Source organism: Glandiceps talaboti, chromosome 13, assembly GCF_964340395.1.
Source record: "Glandiceps talaboti chromosome 13, keGlaTala1.1, whole genome shotgun sequence".
Lineage (NCBI taxonomy): Eukaryota > Metazoa > Hemichordata > Enteropneusta > Spengelidae > Glandiceps > Glandiceps talaboti.
Genome location: NC_135561.1, coordinates 16,166,129 through 16,179,040, shown reverse-complemented (window position 1 = coordinate 16,179,040; position 12,912 = coordinate 16,166,129). Strand labels below are relative to the sequence as shown.

General features: G+C 35.9%; 1 protein-coding gene across 1 annotated transcript; it reads left to right on the top strand.

Moving 5' to 3' along the window:
* Positions 1-122: 122 nt before the first annotated feature.
* Positions 123-12,407, top strand: LOC144444461 (enoyl-CoA hydratase domain-containing protein 3, mitochondrial-like). Its single transcript, XM_078133885.1, has 9 exons — positions 123-168; positions 1,840-2,021; positions 3,272-3,407; positions 3,954-4,059; positions 4,605-4,689; positions 6,362-6,471; positions 7,171-7,229; positions 8,209-8,315; positions 9,984-12,407. Exons 1-9 carry the CDS (start codon positions 130-132, stop codon positions 10,114-10,116), a joined length of 957 nt encoding a protein of 318 aa, XP_077990011.1. The 5' UTR covers positions 123-129; the 3' UTR covers positions 10,117-12,407.
* The last annotated feature ends 505 nt before the right edge of the window (positions 12,408-12,912 follow it).

The following is a 12,912-nucleotide window of genomic DNA, read 5'->3' as shown; positions in this document are numbered from 1 at the left end:
TTGTAAATTAAGCGCACTTTTTAGGCTAAACAAGTACTCATTTTATTTCATAGAAAATGTACCCCCCTCCTTTTCAAAAACCATCCAGTTCCCATGATCCAAAGCAAAGGATCCAACATGGCGCTGTCCATGACACTTTTCCGTACAATTTGCAGAAGAGTTTGCACGGTAAATACATTTTGCATCCTAAACTGTAGAATTTTATTTGACGTTTGGATATAGTTCATTCTGTGCGATGTGGTAGTTGCCAACAACCGATGTCTTTTCTTTCAACGTACGTCCGAAATAACTCTTTTTAATGTTTACACTAGTGGAAAGCAAAGTTTCTGACAGGCAGCTAGCTGCAGAGGGTGTGTACGAAATCATACCGTCTGTCAGTCCTTCCAAGGTGCATGTATCATGACTGTCGTGAAATACAATATGAATGTATGAAGTGTACTCTCCAAAGTGATTTTTTGATGGCGGTACACAAATGCAAATGCTTAAAGTTTTCACCAATACACTATCACAGCTGGGCCGATATGTAATCCCCCCCCCCCCCCCATTGTTTGACAAGTCGCTCTTTTTGTGTGTTATGAAATAAACGATCCAATTTGAAAATTTTAACACAGCCTTTCAAGTTGTTCTATTAAAATAATGATGGCCATTAGACAACCTACACTGTTTACTCTTTGCAGTTATATTTAACACACTATTCAATTAGCACTTGAATTAAATGGCATTGTTGTGAACTGATAATCATTCACACCTTCCCTGAAGTTGTCAGCAATGCCAATTTAACACAATCGGTATTTGCAAGTTTGTGAACACTAACATTGAGTAACAACATGCATATATGAAGCATACATTGTTGGCTTTCCTGTGAACTGTGATTTGTTGTATACAATGTGTATCAAGTGCAATTCACTCTGCCCCAATTCAACTCGTCCCATTTCAACTAGTTCTAATTTCAACTCGCCCCAATAATGGCAATATTAACTCATCGTGTTTTCAGCTCTTCTCAGTCCCTTTCAAAATCATGCAGTAAAGTAATTTGCAGATCTTTTCAATATGATTTACATGTACATGTATGAGAATTAGGAATGCACTGATAGATGCCTACATGCAAAATATGCATTAACACGAGGTGAAAATTTTTTAGGCCTATACCCAGGCTACTTTTGCCCATCATTCATTTTAATTTCCATCATAAAATAAAGTACGCATTTTGGCTGGATCAATACCTGGAAGCCAGTGAAGTTGCATTAGGATTACTGTAATGTGGTCATAATTGTGTTTCCTGATTTTGATTAGTTATACATGTAGAAAACGTTACAGTATAGAACACTGTGCGTCCACTATCACTTGACTTTCAATGTGGTTTTTTCCTCCATCTTTTTCATAAGAACACCAGATTTGTTATGTGAAACACAGGTGAAAAATAAAAACTAGTAATCAGCCCACAAATACAATGCTCTGAAATTGGGGTGAGTTGAAAACGGGGCGAGTTGACACCAGGGTGAGTTGAAATTGGATCGAGTTTAGTTGGACGAGTTGAAATTGGGACGAAGTGATCCATCACTGTGTGTATCCTTCTATCTCCATCATGTGGTGTGAGTGTGAGTGTGTGTGGTGTGGTGTGGTGTGGTGTGTGTGTGTGTGTGTGTGTGTGTGCGTGCATGCACGTGTGTGTGTGTGTGTGTGTTACAATTAAATGTAAATAAAATGCTGTGTTTATTGTGTCTCTGTCATTGTTAGTCTAGAGTTGAAATATGTCTAGGTCTGTGTCAAAAAGATAATGTCCCACGACTGAAACACCAAGCCTACATCATTTTAGCTATAGTATATCATTTGTTACAGCCAGTCCAACAGTTCCCACCATGTCTTGGTTCAATGGCTGGTATCGCTATCAAAACTGATGGAGGTACATTATGCAGGAAATGTTACTCAAACACAGCTACAGAGAAAAGAGAAGAACCATACACAATACGAACACAGGAAAATGGAATCAGAAAAATCTTTTTAAATGATCCTAAAAGGAGGTTAGCATTTTTCTGTCTTTTTTAAATGATTATATACTAGAGATGTATTCACTTGCAATTGGCAACATGTAGGGCTACAGAATTATATGAACACAGATATGGTGTACATGTAGTATATTGGTATGAAACTCCAGACAATAATAAGCTCAAATGTGATGCTTCGGCTGGTGTGTCCAGTATGTGCACTGGCCAAGGAAAATACTAGTGACCTAAGGGAGGATCGCACAATGTCACACAAGCTCAATAAGTGAACTTAGTTCATTTCAGGGAGTGGGTCTGGAGTCAATGCAATTGCTAACCCAAATTTCAACAAAAAGTTTCACTCCTTGAATGATAACAGCTGTTGTATTTACTACTCAGATGTTGATTAAGTTGATAAAAATTTACTTCAAATGTGAGATATGGTGCGATCATAGTGGTGTGACTGCTAAAGTTTTCATCATAGTTTACATCATATATAATCGTTTGATGTCACACTTGTGAATGTTCGTTTAGGGGGAGGGGAAGGGAGTTTTGAACTAAATGAATGATGTTCCTTTTTCGAGCTTCTGCGACATTGTGTGAAAGTCCCTAAGGGGCCTTTGTCACTACTCATTATTAAATCACAAGTATTTTCTAACTAAATGAAGAAAAATATTTGAGAATAACATCATTATAACAGCGCCAATAATATGGAAGAAAAATCGGTGAAAGTAATGGCAATTTTTGAACATTTTTATTCATATTTCGAACACAGCAAAACCAGTGACGTAGATATGTGTTGAACAACCAGAGTATATATTTTTTTGTTCAACTTGGCTTGTGCATGGTATAATAGATTGTACGCTCCCAAAAGAGTTGAGGAAGTGTAAAGGACTATAGTGCTATTAAAGTATTACACAAAAATGTAGATCCATACCAGGGGTATTATTTGTAAAGAGCTCTTAGCACAGTGTAGGAAAGTATTTTATAAAAGCTAGCACATTTCAATTATAGTAAAAACAATCGACAATGTCCCTAGTAAAGCCAGTATGTGAGGTGACTTTCACCTAAAAAGTTCTGATCGATACCAGCTCTGTTCTGATAAGTGAAAGCGAATGAAACCAATGCATTTGATTTTGTTTAACATTCGACTTTTTATTTAAAAATGAGTTTGTGTGTTTTTTGGTTAAATTTTGTGTTTTTCTTTGTCATGAAGATAACATTGTAATACAACGGGACGTCTGTTTTGTGTTTTGTAACATGTCATCCGTAATCCTCATATATTGCAGGAATGCTCTGTCATTAGCCATGTTGGAGTCATTGAGGGAAGATTTATTACATGATGTTGATAGCCATGATCTTAGAGTAATCATCATCTCCTCAAGAGGTCCTGTTTACTCCTCTGGCCACAATTTAAAAGAACTGGTAAGTTTTCACGTTTTTTTTCATCTTTAACATTTATTATACAAGTGACATAACGCCTAAAGAATATTGTTTGGTTCCATTTACCTGGCACCACCTAAATGTAGTTTTTCACTGCCAACCCTAAACTTGTTTTTATATGTTTGAGAAAAAAATTATAAAATCGCGAAAATTGTGAAGTCATGTGAGAAACAGTAGATGCGGAAACTGACGTCAACTTAAAAAGACAATATAAAACTGTTCTTCCAATCTGTAACAGCTGTACATCTGATGGGAAGAAACCATTAACACAGAGACCATATGATATGGAGAACAACAGAAAATATAACTACCTGAACTAGATACTCAGAAAAGAAAAATCTATCTACCCTACCTATTCTGAAATTGAGCGTAATCGGAACCACACTATTTTTTTTGTTAGGCCTATCACAGCATGTAATTCTAAAAATATCATTTGTTTATCAATGGTTCATACTCCAATAGTTTGGTTCATACTCCTATAATGAATGTCACATTGTCCTAACTTTTGATATGTTTTTTTTTTTAAAGACACCTAAGGAAGGTCGCAACTATCACTTTCAAGTTTTCAAAACTTGTTCTAGTGTCATGAGTCTAATCCGAGAGTTACCAGTTCCAGTTATTGCACAAGTCCAAGGTAGGGTATACCTTTTTTTACAACTTCCTGTTTTGTTTAGTTTTGATTAAATATTTTTAAAATACTGTGAAATACATAATGTGTAAGCTTCTTTGGATCTGACTAAGATTCCAGAAGTTGTGAAATTCATATTTGTAATTACTTGAATTTATAAACTAGATGCTTCATTTTTAAAATATGCAGACAGTCTAAGAAATAAAGTCTTTATTTGCTGAATTATTGCAGTATATTCCCTTGATCATATTGATTTGTACATCTATTGATTAATATTTAAAGACTTTTAGCGAAAAATTATGGATCCTTTTCTATGTGTAAGTAAAATGAGTGAGAGAGAGAGAGAGAGAGAGAGAGAGAGAGAGAGAGAGAGAGAGAGAGAGAGAGAGAGAGAGAGAGGGGGGGAGAGGGGGAGAGAGAGAGAGACAATACAAGGCAATTTCCTAAATGATAAGTGATCTTGAATATATTTAGAAAGCGTAGATTGCCCACACATTTGTATTGTAAAGTATAACAATGTCATGTTCCATGTTTTTGATATACTGTTTCAGGTTTAGCCACAGCTGCTGGATGTCAGCTTGTTGCCAGTTGTGATATAGCTGTTGCCTCTGAAAATTCACAATTTGCAACACCAGGGTAAGAAAAAGGTTGACTTAGTACAGTGAAATAAGTAAAATTATTCTTTCCTGTACAGTAATACTCACTTAAATTTTCTTCTTTTTAAAATAAGTTTGATAAATTCAAAATTAGAGCGTATTGTTCAAACATATTCATGAATATTTAAAACATCATTTTTGTAAAGAATGGTAAGGAGGTGTACATGAAAGTTACATTTTCCTGAAATTCTTGGCTGCAAACTCACCCAAAATATTGGAAAGTATTTCAGTATTTCTTCTACCTTCTTCATTGCTAGGTTTTTTCTAGTCTAGTTCAATTCTTTAAGACCATGTTCCAAAAACCTCTATCCTACCAGGTCCCCAATTATACAGCTGGGTTGACTGAGGCACAATCATCGTTCAAATCTTGCTTAAGGAATTAAGCCATTCAGAAACAAAGGAAGTGATGGTGCTTTATCTCAAGTTATGGTATCTTCTTGGAGACTATCACACTCATTCATGCACAAAGTAGTGTAGAAGAGAGTCTCTCTGTCTTCCTTGTTTGTGCATGTTTGAGTGTTTGTCCAGTGTGATAGTCACCCAGTAGACAAGACATAAAGCAAATTGTTGTGGTACCTGACCCTTGCTAATTATGAAATTAGGGGTGTTTTAATTTAGATAAGAGGAGAAGAATGGACAAGATGTCTTTATTTGGTCAATAAAGAGAGAATTATATACAGCTGAAAGAGAGAAAAGTAGCCGGGGAAAAGAAGGAAATATCACCACAAAAATCAATGAGTCAATTGATCAATTATCACACACAAAATAAGTTTTATTTCACCACAAAAATTAATCATTCTATCAATCAATCATTCAATCAAATAATAAATCAATCACTCTATCGATTGATTGATTGATTGATTGATCAATCAATTACATACTCGCTGCACCCTGTGATCGAACCTGCAACCTGCAGATTCAAAGCCAGCCATGCTAACCATTCGCCCATCATGACTCTATAGGCTTTGTGTAAGCAGTTACTCTTTGTCCTTGTTTGATATAGCACCTTGATTTTGGGTTTACCAATTACATCATATTTCATAAATAGTACTATTTATTGAACCAATCACTGGGCAGTGTAGATAGTCTCTATTGAAACAAGTCTCTCTATTGAGAAGCATGTGGAATGGAACTGTTTACCAATCAACATCAAGGAAGCGCAATCTAGTACTGCTTTTAAACAGTGTCTACAATCCCTGGATGTCATGTTCAACATTCGTATTATTACTAACTTGCTCCCTGCTACCTCTACAGTGTATTACATACCTGTATATGTGATAATCCATATGCTGATATTTACACAGTAGATCTACAGATATAGATTGATACAGATGTGCTCAACTCTACCACCCCACCACCTAGCTAACATTATTTATCACACTGTACCTGTAAGGAAACTGTGTTATATCGTAGAACTGAAAAGAGCCAAATGTGATGATATGAAAATATCACATTGGTCAACCATTTGATTAACTTTTATTGAAATTTATTTTAAAAATTGATCAGTGATACATTATATCAGTTCATATGTATCTGACTTTCCAGTTCAGTTGTTTGTTGAAGTTGTAGTTATTGGTATACAAAAATACATCCCCTGGTAGAGAGGATGAACAGGTCATCACTTCTTACTCCATTATCTCATATTTTGACAGAGTCAAAGTTGGTCTATTTTGTTCAACACCTGGAGTTGCTCTAGGTAGAGCTGTTCCTCAGAAAGTTGCCATGGAAATGTTATTTACAGGAGAACCAATCTCTGCTCAAGGTAAGCAAAGCATTTAACAGTAAAGCAATGTTTAAATCCCACACTTGGATTACTAATACTGTCTCATATGTGTGCCAAAGGGATAAAATATGATCATTCTTTTGTTCAGGGTCAATTTTTTTCTATAGCTCTATCAGACAAGTGTATATCACACCAATATTATAATCCGAATGGCTAAAAAAGGTCGGTAAGTAGGTAAATCTACCTGATGAGTTCCCAAATCAGGGGTCCTTCCACAGTGTGTGAGAAACTATGCAAGTTTTACATGATTCCTTTTTCATTTACCAGGGTTCTCCCACCTTAGCATAAACACTGACCTCTGACTTTGTTTCACAGCTAGTCTGCTAAGTAAGGTAGCCCCCAAACCCCCCCCCCCCCCTTCCTCCCCTATACCACAACATACCACCTCCGCCCCTTTCATTTACTACAGTTCATCCACCTTAGCAAAAATACTGACTTCTGACTTTGTTTCACAGCTGCTGTAAAAACATAGTCTCCTGTAGATAGTCCCTGAACCCCCCTTTATTTTACCCAGTTCTCCCACCTTAGCAAAAGGACTGACCTCTGATCTTGTTTCACAGCTGCTCTAAGGCATGGTCTGCTAAGTAAGGTAATCCCCGAATCCCCCTTTGATTTACAGTACCTAGGTGCTCCCACCTTAGCAAATTTAAAAGACTGAACTCTTACTTTGTTTCACAGCTGCTTTAAAACATGGTCTGTTAAGTAAGGTAGTCCCTGAAGACAAATTGGAGGAAGAGGTGAGATGACAATACTCTCTTTAAGTGATCTTTTTATCAAAGTTTACTAAAAAATTAAACATTATAATAAGTAGTGCTTTCTCACTGTCTACTTTAATTCACCATCGACTGTTTTCAGTCTGGGTCGCTAGATGTTCCTCTGAAACACAGAATTATACCATTTGTGTAATTTCTGTAAATTTAAAAGGGAATGGCACTCCGAGAATTACATGTGTAGTAGCATTTTCGTAAACTGTGTCCTCTAAGAATCAAATCATCATTTTACATCACATACATTATGCACAACTTCCATGAAACACTGAGTAGTTACAACTCGTTCCTCTTTCATTTTTTCAGGGAATAGTTTTATATGTTCTACTATAACAGATGAATGTCAGTTAACGTTCCATGAAACAATATGTGCCCATGTCAAGGACTTCCACTGAGATGACTGAAATTTTGTTTTTCTTTTGATGTATTATTTAGTATTTAATAATGATGTATGCTATGGAAACTGAGTCACTCATTTTAAGATATTTCTCTTTAAGTTTGAAGCTGCACTTGCTGCAACTGGAGCAATTTTTGAAACTGTCTTGTTATAAATAATGACATAATTGTGATATCATACACCCTGAACGGTAATAAATCACCTGTGGGGGTAAACATTTTCATGTAGCAGTACACATAGTATGGTGTAATCCAATCAAATTGATTTCTAGGTCCGCACCCAAAAATCAGCACCCCAATGAATCACAATTTCAACTTATTACTATACTACTGACAGATAAAATGGACCTCTAATTGACATGTACAATGTCAAATCAGTGGTATTTTAACAATTTTCAGTGAATACTTTCAATATTTCATTTGTTGTATGATCAAACAAATATTCTGCACTTATGGCTAGTGCAGGTTTTAATTACTGACAAAGTTATTAATAATGATTAAAATAAGTACAAAACAAGTTATGTTATGTTATTTGATAATATTTTCTCTTTAGACAATGGCTGTGGCAGAGAAGATTGTTGAAGCCAGTAGATCAGTTGTAGCCTTAGGTAAATCTACTTACTATCACCAAATTGACAAAGACATTCCAAGTGCCTACAAGTAAGTTTCTTTCTTTTTTTCAACTAATTACTTAGGCTGACAGATCAGCCATTGTGGGCGTGGTCTAATCTCCCTTTCCCCATTAGGACAGTCTGATTAGCCCAGACCGATGACATCATTACACTGGCTCTGTAAACCGACAGATCAGCTGTTGTGGGTGTGGTCTAATCTCCCTTTCCCCATTTATAGGACAGTCTGATTAGCCCAGACCGATGACATCATTACACTGGCTCTGTAGACTGACAGATCAGCCATTGTGGGCGTGGTCTAATTTCACTTTCCCCATTTATAGGACAGTCTGATTAGCCCAGACCAATGATGTCATTACACTGGCTCTGTAGACTGACAGATCAGCTGTTGTGGGTGTGGTCTAATCTCCCTTTCCCCATTTATAGGACAGTCTGATTAGCCCAGACCAATGATGTCATTACACTGGCTCTGTAGACTGACAGATCAGCCATTGTGGGCGTGGTCTAATTTCACTTTCCCCATTAGGACAGGCTGATTAGCCCAGACCGATGACATCATTACACTGGCTCTGTAGTCTGACAGATCAGTCGTTGTGGGCGTGGTGTAATTTCCCTTTGCCCATTAGGACAGTCTGATTAGCCCAGACAATGACATCATTACAGTATACTAATTACTATGAAAAATAACTTCAAACTGTGACAGGGAGAAGTTTATTCCGATTATCATATACCTATGCCCATATCAACAATACTTTATGATGTTTATTGCCTGTTAACTTGGCTGTGGAGATACCTCATTAGCTGGTTGTACCCCTAGCCCTCGTGTTCTCCACTTGTGTTGAGAAATTTTCAAACAATTCACTTAGCCACACCATCAAAGTCATTCCCATGGTTATCCAGAATTTACATAAAACAGAATTATATTTTTTATGTAAATAACATGTACATTACCACATCATGTAGCGTAACAGGTGTGTATTTATGTACTGATTCATTTGAATAAGAACAGTCTGACTAGTTGTCATGGTAGTAGGGACTGCACACTGTCATTGACCAGGCTATCAGGTGAAAATTTGCATTTTGTTATAATCAGTTTTGATAATTTAGTCATTGCAAGTGGAGAATGCGAGGGCTTGGAGGTACGACCAGCTAACAATGTATCTCAACAGCCAGTAAACAGGCTATAACGTTTTACATTAAATATCACAAGTGATATGAGGTGTTAATGCTATGATACTAACCATCATCAGGAAGCGTGTGTCTGATCGAACTTGTAATAAAGACGACTGTCGATTGTTGCCGTCACTGGTACCACAAAAATGATATAAATGTCAAAGTGGAACATGTTGTCTTAATTGTCCATATTTCAACAATTGCATGTACACTTAGTTAAACACATCAACAAATTTGTAATCAAACATGGATGTTGTATCTCACTTAAAAACTCACATCTTTCAGAGAGCACTAGTCTTTCATAATTCTAAGTGCCATTAAACATTGTTTAACTTTGGATATTTGGCACAATATAAGTTTGTTAAATACATAGATAGATCTCCAGCTGCACACTGTATGTATGCAGTGTAATGTTAATGAAGTTAAGTCATTTACAGTCACTGATACTTTACTTGACCAGTTTTATTCACCAATTGGTGTTGATTAAAACATGGATGACAAGAATGGTTTGTTTATTTGTTGACAGACAAACCAGTGACGTGATGGTATTTAATCTATCCCTTCAAGATGGACAAGAAGGAATTGATGCATTCATTAACAAAAGAAAACCATCTTGGAGCCATGGATTTGATAACGGAAAGACAAATAATAAGAAGTGATGATATACAGCAGAGAAGAGGGAAAGATACTGTGTTCCCGCAGAGGCTTATTTGCACTCTAGCAGTGCATTGTCATTATGATGTGATGCAATACTTGTCAGTGAAAATGATGGCTAAATTAAAAATAAAAGTACAGGGGCAGAAAAATTGACCTTGATTATTATAAGTGTCTAAATTACCTATTCTTGACGAAGAGCAAGTAATAGTGTTGAAAATTAATCTAAACAGACAACTACACCCTATGTGTTTCAGAATTGTATGTAAGGTACGCCATGATGGGGCGCCCTCACACATCAGTCAACCCTTTCATAGAGTAGGCTAGTGAGGGCAGAGTGACACAATGTATCTTACAGTCTAGTTTCAGACCTACCTCATGGCTGCATCAGCCATCTGTTACCACATAGTCTTTATTCCTAGATTTGAGCAACCTCTGAAAACTGTAGTAGGGGAGATACAGACAATTACACTGCTGATATAACCATAATGTATGTAAAGATAATTGTCAATCATTGTTGGTGGAGTCAGAACAACTTTTTTCATTGAAAATACTAAGCGCAATAACTTAAAATGTGTTATTAATGTAAAATGAAACTTGTCCTACTGGCAACACTTACTTGTCTCAGTCATTGCAACAAACAGACTCCCTTATCAATTACATCCTATTGTGTATAGACAATAAAAGTAGTGCTATCCAACTGTGGCAATAAGGTGTTGCAGGTTGATAGAATAAAATTTTATTTCTATATGCTCAAATTGAGGTTTTATAATTATACATAATCTCCCAGTATTCCGAATGAGTGCTACGTCATTGAGGACGAATGATTCCCCTCATGTCGGTGATTCCCCTCATGTCGGTGCATGGAGGGATACCGACATAGGGGAATCATGAGTCTGAGATGATGTAGCACGATTGAGAAATACCTGGAGATTATTTATTTATTATATACATAGACCCACTATTTTTTTCAATTGTGATGACAATTTTAAACTAAAATATTATCATACTTCCGCTGAACACGCATTGCATTTTGAAGTCACACCCTGGGAATACGAGGGTCTATGTTTATAATAATAACAAGAGAACAGTGTAGATAAGAATTTAGATGCAGACTAAATTTACTTACAGCAACAATATCATAACTCAGACAGGGTAAACAAGTAAATGATACGAATAAATGAAATCATAATGTCAATGGGTTCTTTTTCAGTGTACCACATTCCTTAGTAAGAAATAATGTGCTTGAAAGTGAACTGGAAAGTGATATATCTGCCTAGTTCATGTCCTTTGGCATAGCATTGCACACATATGATTTGAGGTATATAATATAAAAGCAAATGAGGGACAAGCTGAGTTTATAATAAGCTATTTTACTCAAGTGAAATTGCTTACATAATAACCTCAATTAAACTATTTTTTAAAATGATTTTAATGCCTCTGCATGCTTTCTATAATATTACAATTTGTATTCTGGCATTGTTAAAACAGTTGATTGCATAGTGGGGATTTCCTGAACATTTTTGATATGTATGATAAATTATATCATCAGATCGTTTATACTTGATACCAGGTTTGAGTTCAATTAATTGAAAGTGGTGGTGTGCCCCCAGTAAGTACAGTACTGCCAGCATAAACTACACCCTAGACATATAAACTCAACTTTTGCCCCTTTAATTTGAAGATGTTTTGAACATATTCAGGGTATACACAAGTAAAATAGTAAGTAACATGAAATATGAGGTACACTCCTATGCTCATTTGCATACATGTATGTAATGATGTTTTTGATCTTGCAGTAGAGTGCAGTACCAATAGCATACATGCTAGCTGATGCAAGCAATCATTGGTGTGCATATATCTAATAATAAAGATATTTACATCATTACACAGCTTCTGTTCCACTATTTTCAACTTGTGTGCACTTCAAAAAGTGTACTTTTACCATTTGTGGGTTCAGTGGATGTTTACACTAACTGTACAATGAGTTGATTGGGCAATTAGCCCACTGAGTTTGTTCTAGGATTAGCAATCTACTAATTAATGCAAAATTGGTAAACTCTGATAAGACAGCAATATGTGAGTTATGGTGGTAATATTTAAAACTCTATTTGAAATATAGAGAAAATAATATTCAAAGAAATCTGGAAAATCGTGAGAACAAAATTGATTATTCGTACTTTACCCTGTAATCCACTTGAACTTACATACAAACTTGAAGGTTATGATGTAAACATAATTTGTATATCAATCAGGATGTTGTTTTTTGCGAATGAATTACTCAAATACAATCGCCTGTCAATGTGTGATGGATTACTACTGACATACACTGTTCTATTCATACTTTTGTCAGCATGTGGTCTAGCTAGATTTTCACTTGGTTAGATCCATTTGACTAGACATGAGTCGCGAGATCTTCAGATTCAAAACAAATGGATAGCATCTAGTTAACAACCACATTACTCCTCGGAACTTCTGTATTTAGAATATGTGAACTCTCAAAAGGGTGTAGACATGAATTAATAAGAACCCCATTAACCATCTATAATCATGTTGAGATATATAGTATGATTTTGATATAAATATTGAATAATTTGAATAACTCAATGTCTTGCCATTTTTTGTTGTGTTTGTGTGTGATGGGGTAGAGACTAAGTGTTGAGAGAGAGAGAGAGAGAGAGAGAGAGAGAGAGGGGGGGGGGGAGTTAAAACTTTGAAAACGCGACCTCTGACACAATTTTGTAGTGCTTTATGAATGAGTGTTAATGATAATGTATACGTTGTCAACATGGTCAATCGAA